The sequence below is a fragment of the Melitaea cinxia genome, chromosome 16, assembly GCF_905220565.1.
Source record: "Melitaea cinxia chromosome 16, ilMelCinx1.1, whole genome shotgun sequence".
NCBI classification, from domain to species: Eukaryota; Metazoa; Arthropoda; class Insecta; order Lepidoptera; family Nymphalidae; genus Melitaea; species Melitaea cinxia.
The window spans coordinates 10,253,999-10,266,523 of NC_059409.1; the positions used below are offsets into that span (position 1 = coordinate 10,253,999).

Consider the following 12,525-nt stretch of genomic DNA (forward strand, 5'->3'; position numbering starts at 1 on the left):
AACAACTTTAGTATTGTTTTAAATTATTATTATTATTATGTCTTAAGCAACTTCAAAATTTCCAATTCGTTTCTATTGTGTCTAAAACTATGCGTTAAAAATAAAAATTTTACGCACATTATTGTCACATTGACTGTAATTAAATATTGTATATTATTTATTAAAACTAAAATTGTTGTTAATAGAAGTTCAACTTTCCATATTTTACAGGAAGATCTTGTACACAAAACGATAACATGAAGTAACAGAGGGGAAGGATTTTAGGGAAAATTAAGGAAAGGCTGGTTACCATAGCTACCAAACAGTTGGGCCAATAATGTTTTCCAGTTTTCCTGTCTAACGGAAGCCTACCATAGACAATCATGTGCCTATACTTCCTTAATTTTTATCCTTTTTGACAAATTTACTACATTATTATGACAGTTTTTTTGAGACGTTTGTAAAATCTGTGATATTTTATTGTTTTATGAAGTATTTTTTCAAGAATGGCTTTTAATTTCGACAGTGGGCAGGTACGTTATTTTTTAAACATGATTATTTTTCAAATTTCGAGATATCACATTCACAATCGTAAAATTATTCAACCCTAGTTAAATATATATTTTACGTACATATGCATTAGCATACAGGTTATTATACCTATAAGATTTTTTTAAGATTTTATGATATTTGTAGTGCTAAAATCAATCTATATTATTCATTATTATGATACTAGATACTACTATATTAGATACTATTGTATCTAAAAAAGAGAAGATTTATTTGTAACATGTTAGTTAGTAGTAATATTATAAAGAGTACCAATAGTAGCCAATTTTTTAAAAATATTAGATGAATTAAAATAGACTATAAAATGCTACTGCTAGACATAGGCCTCCACAAGTTCACGCCACAAAATGGCGTGAACTCGATCATGTGTGTTGCCCATAGTCATGTACCACGCTGGACAGGCGGTTTGGTGACCGCAGGGCTGGCTTTGTCGCATCGAAGACTGTGTATTTCAAAGCCAGCAGTTGGATGGTTATCCCGCCATCGATCGGCTTTTTAAGTTCCAAAGTGGTAGTGGAACTGTGTTATCACTTAGTTACCTCTTACGACACCCAGGGGTGGCTATATTCTTTACTGCCGTAACCACACATTTTTAATCTATTAGAGTTTAAAATTCCTTGATGTATATTTTATTCAATAAAAAGAGGATATTGAAAGGGGCTGCTTCTATTTCAAAGAGACCGACTATTATTTCACGCCTTTAAGAAGCTTTAAAGACGTTTTACTTCAAAAATCAGACAAGGTCTGATATATCTTGAAATTCCATATACCTAATAAGAAAAATGTAAAACAGTAAACCAATTTAAAAGCTGAATTTGTGCTTGTTGTCCGCTCTTGTACGTACCAAGTTTGGATTGTAAAGATTGCTTTTTGCATTAGTCCGCGCTTTGTACAATTTATGAATTGACTAGCCCGTTAGCGCAGTTTGTAGAGGACTTGCTTTCTGTTCTGCGGGTTGCGGGTTCGATTCCCGCTTGAGTCTGGGTGTAATATGGTGTAATATGTATATTTATATATGTATTATTTCTATGTATATTTAAAAAATATATAGTTAGAACAGTCGGCTGTTACCTGTAACACAAGCATTAAGTTGCTTACCATAGGAACAGCCAAACGTGTGTGTATGTTTTTTTTTTTTTTTATTTATAAATTTTGATCCACGGGCTCAAAATGCCCGTGCCTTTGTTTATCATGCATGCATTATAATACTACAGGCGATTTTTCTACTTATTATACTACAGATCGACAGTCCTGTGACTGGCTAGTAAAACTAGGACGTGGTCCGACGCCGACGGTTTTTTTTTTTTTTTTTTTCCTTACTAAATACTGTTTATGCAGAAGTATACACATAATTGCTTTCTAATTTCTAACATTATTATTTTTCTTATCTATGTCTATATTTACACTTATTTGCCTAGTTATCATATATGTACACTTATTTCCTAGTTACCATATATGTACACTTATGTTCTACTTACAATGTACACTTAACCTATGTTACTGTTAGTAAGGATTTTTTTTTTCTTATATATATATATATATATATTATTTTTTATATAGTTATTATTTGTTTATCTATGTATAAGTTATCTATTTCTGTTATTTACTTAAATTTCACTACATAACTATTTATTTATCTATTTTTTTATTTTATTTTATAGGTACATCCACAAAATACATATGGAACATTATATATAATTCACTATTACATTATTATCTAATATGTATCCCATCACGGGGTACACAACATTCCACAATATATTAATGCCGTGTAGCAAGTATAATTAAAATTACTTCGCATAAAAATTAACAGTAAAGATACTACTTGTTAATAATAAAATTCATTTAAAAAGGTCATCAATCAAATTTATATAAAGTGTAAAGTTGAGATAATATTAATAATCAAACTTAGCTTAACTAAAATTTAAATAAATATATCAACATGCAAAAACGTGTGTGTATGTTATAAGATATATATTTTTTTATTTAATTATTATTAATATTTTGTACAGTAGAGCAATAATATTTTAACCACCTTGGCTTCACTAAAAAGAGTCCAAATGGATTCACCATTTCTCAAATGATTTTTGTTATTTTAAAGACATCATAATACAACTTCCTTGAAGTTAGTCAAAGTCAGTCGCTTTGCGTGATTTATGTCCGGAAATGATTTCGTGACATGATCGAGTTTCTCCTTCGAAACTTGAGCGCGAATATTTTTTGGCGACCTCAAAGCGACGAAAATATTTCATATGTCGATTATATAAATGTAATGTGTCCTCTAAATGTGTCCTTTATTTTACATAAAATATATAGCCAAAAATAAAAATAGGTACGAATTTGCTAAAAAAAATATATTTTTGTTCCTTCAAACACCCAAACTCTCAAATCATAATTCCCGATTTTCTCGTGACTCTTGGGACTACCAACTTGGTTTGGTAAATACAAGTTTTTTAAAATTAATGGTCATATTTTTTGGATATTCGGCTAATGAAACCATATGGTACTGTATAATTTCCATAACACAAACGTTTGAGGTAGTAAGTAAGCTTAGATTTTAAAGCTGACGCAAAAATACTTGCTTGCATTTTTTTTACGACAGGTAGTACTTTCCACACTTTGAAAAACGACAATATTTAGGCGAATAAGTAATTAAAAAATATGAGTGTGTGCATTATTTCTATAAAACTATTGATACCTATATATTAAGTGAAAGTTGGTAAAAATTCTGACTAACGTTAATTGAAGACCGCAAGGTCTTACGAAATACTTAGTTCTGAAATAGTTTTTGTTGAAAATTATGCTCATGTTTGCAATTGTAGACTTTCAGACAAAATTGTAGTAAACAAACGTATTGAATGTTCACCAACTAATTTTAAGTGACAAACATAACACAGCTAAATAGGGAAACTTGTATAGAAATGCGTTGCTATAAATAGAGCATGTAAGGTGAGCCTTTTAGTTGATTAACTCTTTTTAGGTTCAGGGTCGAGGCCGTGACCTTAACGTGACTATCTTCGCTAATAGAAGAATTTAATCGTACTTAGCTTAAAACAATATATCAAACGTATCAATGCTTGTGAAATTGTGAGATATAATTCCTTCATTACCCGCGTAAGTCCGAATAGCTTTAGCTTGATAAAGTAAAGCTTGTGCCTTGTTTGGTCCTAGCTAACAGAAATATTAAAAACAGAAGTAACAATAGTGATAAAACTATAGAATGTATATAGGTATATATTTTCTTAGCAAGTTAAAAAAGTAAAAAATGACAATTATAACGAATTGAAAATCAGTAACAAAATATCAATCTTTTTAAATAGCTTATCAATAACAGCATAGTAATGGCAACGATAAAAAATTAATTATTATAATATTGTTTTAGATCCGTAATAAGATTTTTCATTATGTTGTCTAATTTAGCTATAAAAAATAGAAATCATAACTGAACTACCTCAAAATTCTGTGTTCCGGCAAGCGTGGAAAGAAATATCTTGTATACCTACCTAAAACACTATTGCAATACTTACAAATTTGTAGTACCTAAATACATAATTTTTTTTCGCTTGTAAACAATACAAACTTTGATATGGATTTAATACGTCATTTTGATTTGTGTTGTACAAGGCACTGCGTTTTAACAGATATATGTTATAGGTAAATGTCTTACAATTTTTCGTAAGTTTTCGATACATGTTTCCTGGCAATGATATTTTGCTTCACAACCATGCATGAGGTAAATTTAGCATAAAACAATAAACGTTAAAGGATTTCAAACTTTGCAGACTTGGACCAGTGACCGTCTACTACCGAGTTCAGGTCACTGACGAATTTCGGTATTATTATTACAACGGAATTTTGATTTAAATAGTCATTTTTAAAGTTAACAGTCGTGATAAAATTATTCATTATACACAAGGGTGTGACAAGATAATTCTGAATTATTGCGGGTGCTTAAATTGAGGCAAATCACCGAGTGACGTGTACGGGGTAAATAATAATTTGCAACCCCTTGTTGAGAAAAGGGATAATGATTATAACGCCTAGCATAGTGGAGCGTACATTGACACCTGCTCAATGGGACGTTTGGTGCTATTATTATACTCGTATATTCTTTTTAGGGTTCTCTAACCAATCCTTGCTTCCTTCAAAGGAACCTTTTTACATACCCTTTTCTGTTCGATCACTTGTCTGTAAGTCTTCATATCTACGAGTCTTATATCAAAGCAAAAGCACTAGCTAATAATGGCTGTTGCGCTAGCGGTCACGGGTGCGATTCTCGCACATACATTTGTTTTGGCCATACAAATGTTTGCCGTGGTCTAGTCGTTTGTGCTTGTGTATTGTTTATGTTTCCGGAACTCCGACAAAGGAGCAATACTAGTGGGAGCGTTGAGTGTGGAGCATTTATTTATATAAAAATAAAAACTTGTGTATCTCACACCGTAATATATTATTAGGTCGGCGAAAGGTTTTTTCGAAGAAAGTAGTTCGATATCATTACGTCTCAAAAAAGAATTGCAAATGAGTACACGGTCCATTAGGTTTCTTTCAGTGAGTCCTTGTGGCATCCATATAGGTACCTATTGGGAATTTTTTTTTATAGCCAGCCTTTTTCAAATGTGTAGAAACTGTTTTATGGTCTATTCTCAGTTTTTCAGCTATATCGTATAACTACTCAAATGTGGATCTAACTTTATTTTTTTCAAAATATCTTACAGTGTTTCACTGTAACTGTGTGACCAGAGAGAAATACATCTTTAAGAAGAAAATTTTCTGACTAAAAATGCTTCAACTAATTTTGTTCTACTCTTATTGATACACCATTAGGTCCATAAACGCTATAAATTTTTTTCAACAAATGTACCAATTTTTTTGTATGTATGTATGTATGTAATGGAACCTTTGAGCATAATTTTCACCAATTTCCATCATCATCATCATCATCATTTCAGCCTAGCACAGTCCACTGCTGGACATAGGCCTCCAGAAGTTCACGCCAAAAATGGCGTGAACTCATGTGTTTTGCTCATAGTCACCACGCTGGGCAGGCGAGTTGGTGATCGAAATTCCACATCACCAACCAATTCCAGAAGTTTGATTAATTTGAAACTTTGCACACGTATTAAGGACCGATGGCAATGCAATAATTCAATAACAGTTTCCCAATATCCTTATTAGGATTGTCAGGATTAATAAATTCTTTTGTGGATCCTCTGCAAGAAAGTAAGAGAGATAAAGCTAGCGCTCGAGCTGCGTAGGTATGCTGCAGTTTCGTACTTACTCTTTCGCTCGGGTACTCGGCACAGCACAACGGAGGCAGATACTTTTTCAGGCTAGTTGCATTTTTACCTTGTTTATTATACCTAGCTAGCTGTTTCCCGTCCGCTTCACGTGACGTAAATTCGTGGCGTCGATAGCGACCCGCCCTGGCTTCGCATGGGTGGAATGCTGATACTAAATATACTACAGAATGTCTTTATTTATAGTGTGAAGCTAGCTTATGACATTGTTATTAGCATAAAAATAACAACATTCAAATATGCGTCGTTAGATTACACGTTGTTACAGAATGCGTTGAAGAAATAAAGGTTCACTGCTCGTTCCCCGTAGGTGATAGCGTGATAATATGTAGCCTATATGTACCCGACTTCTTAATAATATTCATGCCAAAATTGAAGTAAATCCATGCAGTACTTTTTGAGTTTATCCCGGACATACATACAGACAAACAGACAAAAATTCTAAAAACTATATTTTTGGCTTCGGTATCGATTGTAGATCACACCCCAAGTATTCTTTTAAAAAAATGTTCAATGTACAGTTTTGACTTTCCTACCATTTTATTATATGTATAGATTAATAATGAAAAACTATCACATGTTCGCAAATAATTAATTGAAAAATCGACCTAAAAAATAAAAAATAAATTATAGCTTAAAAAAAAAAAAAAAACTAAAAACCCACGCTTTAATAGCTAATTGAACTAAAAAGTAGAAAATAATTTTTTTTTATAACAAAGACTTTATATTACAAATTTTTTTTTTTAAATTATATTAATCTAATATATTACAATATTATTTTATATTAATTTCTAATATTAATCTAATATATTATATCTAATCTATTACAATAGTAGAACATCTAGCAATCTGTCATAATTAATTATTTCAAAATAAAATTATAATAAAATTTAAGTTATTAAGAGAATAATTTAATTCAGAGTAAAAAGCGTGCGGTGCTTGATAGATTAAATGTAATAATTATTCTACTTGCAACTATCTATGTGCGGAGCGAGTTATAAAAACACAGTAAAAAGTTATGAAAATATAGTAGTAGTATACTATGTTATAGTAGATGCATTTTAATGCATCCCACATTTTTTACTCTGAATTGAATGAAATGCTATATAGCTTTATCTACAGGTATTTATTAAATGGTAATTGATTCTTTCGCAGGTGTTTTTATATACATTATGTATTAAAGGGTCTTATCTATGTTTTATCAACGCTGTCAACATCGATTAGGTTTTACTTTTCCGTAATGAGTCAGTCTTATAAATTTTAAAAATGAAATATAATTTACTAAATAAGGAACACCGAGATTTAAAAAATATTATTAAGAAATACAAACAAAGGTCCAACTTCTTACAAGTTTCTTTCAAATAATACACTGGAATTGTTTTAATTATAAATTATGCCTCAAGATGCATTTAGAAACGTATTTTGTAATATTGTTGATTAAAATTTGATGACAATGGTTGGGCACGTGCGTCACGCCGCGGTCGCGTGCCACCCTTCATCGCGCAGTCAAAGTTGTTTCAACTATTTATGACTTGCAGAATTATTCACTGTATTCCGAATGTTTTTTCTTTTTTTTGCCTATAAAATGTCATCATAATTTAAAGTATAGGGAGGACAAAACAAGGACAACAATGGTTCCTAAAATCTGTATAGAACTCAACACTTCATAAAGTATACGAGTATAAGAATGTTTTTGTTTTTTATTTCTATGTAGTAAAATAAATTTTATAAAAAAATATTGTCGCCATATAAAAAAGTAGATAACAATATTTTATCATTCTTTTATTATGACAAAACTCAGTGGACAGACACTATACAAGCAACGCTTATTATTACTCGTAATTAGACAAAGGCCTTATTAAGTCAGTTATTCAGATTATATTGGCAATAAATACTCATAAATTTTACCTTAATTCAGAATATACCTAAGTGTTTGTCGTTTTTCTCAGACCCTTGCAATTCTAACAAAATCAATATTAATCATCAAAAATAACTTTGTAAGATTTTTTGATTAGTTCAACAAAGAGACAACTCCGAAACGGCTTGGTAACTGGCAAGTACCACGTTGGGCGCCAACTCGAGCTCGTCCTGTGGAAATGCGACCAAACCCGAAACCTATATGTGATATCAACGGTCGGTTTCTACCAGGGGCGCCTCGTGGATCGTCTAAATGTTTCGGCCACTACACTGGAACTTGGGAATTACCTAGAAAGATTACAAGGAAAGTCGGTAAATAGAATTTACCTTCTTATATTGTTAGTATTGGTTTTTTTATAAATCTAATAATGTACACTGTATTAAGCTTTGTCGTTAACATTTTTAACATAGCTTTATTCAAATAGGCCCCAAGAGCACTTTCGAATCGTCATTTTACAAATTAAAACTTTAAAGATAAATTATTATATTTGTAGAAGTGAAGCTATCACCGATTCAGAATGTAGATTCTGCAGAGAAGGATCGGCAAGAAACTCCGCAGTTACTCTTTTGAAAAATAATATATAAACTGTTTTAGTACAAAATTAGTAACATGTTGCATAATATACAGCGTCACTAAGTCCTTAGAGTAGATCTTTATCAACTATGTAATCCTGAAACGAGTAATAAGCTTTATATATTAATTTTTTTTTTAATAAAAACTTTAAATTTATGCAGAGACAATTCCAAAATTTTAATTCTAAATACCTATAACTATTTTATTTTAACGTTATATATACGAGTATATGTACATGAATCAGAATACTTTCACGTACAATTCATGTTACCCAGTAATTTACTTTTTTCGATGAATTGTCGACTAGAAACATATACCATGAGTATACAACTCCGTTCTTTCGTTGATACCTATTTTGCACGCATGTCACAAACGAATACGACGTGCGTAAAATTTGAGCGTATATATCGTGTGAAAAAGTTTTATTTTATTTTCAGCTGAAGAGTTAACGAAGGAACCACCGGACGGGAGATTTTCCGATTGGCTGAATCTTCATGTTCAAAGACAAAATGTGTCGTCTTCGACTGGAGCGAGCATGCGCAGAGGACAATGTGGTAAAGCAAAGGAGGAGGCAAAACAAGCGCCAGATGATCAGACATTTATAGTAAGTTAACGAAGTTACACGTGACATTGTGAAACTATTTATATATTATTTGAATAAGTTAGCAATGATAAAAATATCCAGTTATTTTAAAATTTTAGAATTATTATTGGTGTAGTAAAGACTAATTTTGTGCCTACTTTTCAATAAACTTCAATTCAGCTTATAGAGTATGAATTCGGAAGTTATATTGGTATTACTAATTTGTTATAAATTAGTACTTAGAATAATTTAGTATATGAATAATGAAAAAAACTTAATACTGGTCAATTTCACATAATTGGTAAGTTTAATACCGTTTTCAAATTCTAACATGTAATATATAAGAAGATAAGAAGAGAATAAGAAGGAGTTCCGTGATCATGAACATTAAGTACACTTTTAATTCACTACCTGATCCTGATCCTGATGATTCCTGATCAGGTCCAGACATATCTTCTGCGTTACATACCTTATCCGGTCCAGATCAGGCACGCCCGGTCCGGTCCTTCTAAGAACACGACGAAAAAATTTCTACTCGGGCTCCTCCGTCCGCGCAATTTTCGTGAAAAGGGGTACAAAGTTTTTGCTTCACGTATTAATATATAGATAATGTGTTAAAATTTATTGATTGATAAAGTCCGATTAACTGCAAGTGGAAATATGAATTCCTAACAATGGAATCATTTATAACGCATGTGACACATTTTTATTAACCGACTTCCAAAAAAGGAGGAGGGTCTCAATTCGATTGTATTTTTTTATGTATGTTACTTCAGAACTTTTGACTGCGTGGACCGATTTCGACAAAAAAGAATTAATCGAAAGGTGGTGCGTATCATTTGGTCCCATTAAAATTTATTTGAGATCTAACAACTACTTTTCGAGTTATATCTAATAACGCGTTTTTACTTGACTATTTTTTCGTAGACCTACGTTGTATTATACCGCATAGCTTTTTACTGGGTGTACCGATTTTGATGATTTTTAATTTAATCCAAAGCTGATGTTTATCATGTTGTGACGTTTAAATTTCATCGAGATCTGATTACAGCTTTTTGAGTAATCATTGATAACGCTTATTTACTTGACTATTTTTTCGTCTACTTACGTTGTATTACTTGTTGATGTAATTGAAGTTGATTTTTTTTTTCGTTTGCGAGCAAATACAATTATTTAAACTCAACTGCGAAGATCGTATGGAATCCTACAAAAAAAAAAGCAAAAAAATACAGCGATAACTTGAATAATATTTTTTTTAAATACTATTTTTAGATATTAATATATATACATTTATACGTGTATTCTGCATAAGTAGTAGTATGTACGAATTAGCATGTAAGTTTGTCATATAACTGCACCACCTACCCTGTCTCGAGATTATATTAAATTTATCCTTTCTTTAATTGGTGTCTGAAATAAATGGCTAAATAGCCATAAATCCGCCCAATTGTACTGTACAGTCTAATAATATGTGTAATGTTTAAAATAATCTCTATAAGATCGTCAACATAAAAATACACCTCAAATAAGTATTAGTATTAGTTATAATTATTAAATCGTAATCATTTAATTAATTGATGTTTATCTTTTGTTTATTACTATTTTTATTATTATTTAAATGCATCGCAATGATTTTTTTAAATCAAATAACTCCGATGTTAATCTTTATAGTTACCGCACTCTTTTCTTACATGTTTTTTTAAAAATAAAAATTAAAGCTTAATTTACTGCATATTTTCTAATGATGATAATGATGTATAAATTTTGTAAACGTATTCAAACTACTTAGACATTGAACTCGCGACTTGTTGGTTGAAGTTCTCAAACTATAATTACTCGATATTCTCACGTGGTGGTTTTGGAAAAAAAATCGAAGCAAAAACAAATACCTAATTAGTTTTTATCACAGCGCACCTGCGTATTTAGCCGACAATGATAACTAAAGATAATATCAATTAGTAGGTTTTAAATACATTGTTTCAGTATTTTAGTCATGTATATTCAGCTTTATTTTTATTGATATAATTTTATACGAAAATTGCGAATGATATTTTTTTATCATGAAAAATTATTATTTTATAGTAATGAATGTCGACAGCCTATGTAACTTTGAACAATGAGAACGACCGTTTTGATTTACTTACTCGTAATGGCGATGAAAATTCTGTTAATGTCGACGATAACGCTTTCAATTCCCGTTGGAAACGCAATTTTGTATATGTAATAGTTTTTGTTTCAGGTCTGGGCGTTTGTGATTAACCACCTTGACTCGTAGAACACGTAATACCGACTTTCACAAAAAAAAAAATCTTTGTTCAAGTAGGTTTCAAAAGCACTTTTAAATCGTATATTTGCAAAAATACATTACGTGCTCTACGAGACAACTGGGATCTACGGGCCGGCCAGGCTCAACGGTTCCCAGTTTTTATTATAACTACCATTGGTCGTGGTAGGAAAATTATCTGTCAATTAAACTCAACTAAATAAATAAATGAAGTGCTGGACCGATGTAACGGATAAAGTTCCATTTTCCTAAATAGGAGACTATACTTAAATTTTTTATTTCTTTCTTCCTAGCTGCGGGGAATTTATGATTCATTATTATATATATCATTTATAGTTTGATTCAGTTGTTTGTTTTATATTCGGTGTCTATTATTTCTAAAAGCTTAAAATAAAACCGTTTTGTCCAGCTTAGGTGGGTAAAATGAAACATGATGGTTTGTTACAAATGGCATATCAAGTTCGTATTGAAAATGAGTCAAGTACATGTTAAGTTAGCACGTAAGTCTCATTTTGTCTTTTGAGGAACATCTGCATCTGATCTGCATGAGTCAATTTTTTAGCTTATGCACTTTAACTATAACTTTTTGGCTTAAAACTTGAATAGGAGTTATTGCAATATATGCAGGGACAATCTTTATAATCAGCGTCAGCTTGATTGTAAGCTAGAATGAAAGATAACTTACATTGTCAGAATCCAAAATTTTTACGCTTCAGCCTGTAATATCCCACTACTGGGCATAGGCCTCTTTCCCCATGTAGTAGAAGGATCGCAGCTTAATCCACCACGCTGCTCCAATGCGGGTTGGCGGATATATTCCCTACTATGAGTAACGATCGCTACCAGGTGTACATAATAACAACTGGGACCGACGGCTTAACGTGCTCTCCGAGGCACGGTGGGGAGACCCACAAGGACTGCACAAACACCCAGACCACGGCAAATACCTGTATGGCCAATACAAATGTTTGTCATGTGCGGGGATCGAACCCGCAACCGCCAGCCCAACAGGTACAATCCATGGCTGTGACCGTTGCGCTAACGCGGCGCCTAATTTTTTAAAATTAATTAATCTTTGTCACAGTTAAATGAGCAGATTTTGCTTTAGATCCTTACATTGGTATTACCAACAAAGTTTGGTTTTTGAACTTGCAGAAAATGAAAATGAAAAGTAATCATAAATGATATTTCATAGATATTTTATCCCAACCCAGTCAGTTTATTTTTCTAGAATTGTTTTGTGGGTTTATTTGATTATCTGAAAGACAAGTATCTAAAAAACTATCTCTATTTAAAAAATCAAATAACTAGTTAAATA

General features: G+C 31.6%; 1 protein-coding gene across 1 annotated transcript; it reads left to right on the plus strand.

Annotated features, from left to right (window-relative positions):
• Positions 1-485: 485 nt before the first annotated feature.
• On the plus strand, positions 486-8,953 carry LOC123660908 (protein Flattop homolog). The gene is made up of 3 exons (XM_045595926.1): positions 486-512; positions 7,865-8,078; positions 8,778-8,953. The coding sequence occupies exons 1-3, from the start codon at positions 486-488 to the stop codon at positions 8,951-8,953; spliced, it is 417 nt and encodes a 138-aa protein (XP_045451882.1).
• Positions 8,954-12,525: the final 3,572 nt, after the last annotated feature.

Bases quoted from the DNA above. Each gene is read 5' to 3' on its own strand.
- LOC123660908 (XM_045595926.1), top strand. From the start codon at position 486: ATGGCTTTTAATTTCGACAGTGGGCAG. The intron at 513-7,864 runs GTACGTTATTTT...TTTTTTGATTAG, and splicing joins TTAATTTCGACAGTGGGCAG to TTCAACAAAGAGACAACTCC. The intron at 8,079-8,777 runs GTAAATAGAATT...TTTTATTTTCAG, and splicing joins AAAGATTACAAGGAAAGTCG to CTGAAGAGTTAACGAAGGAA.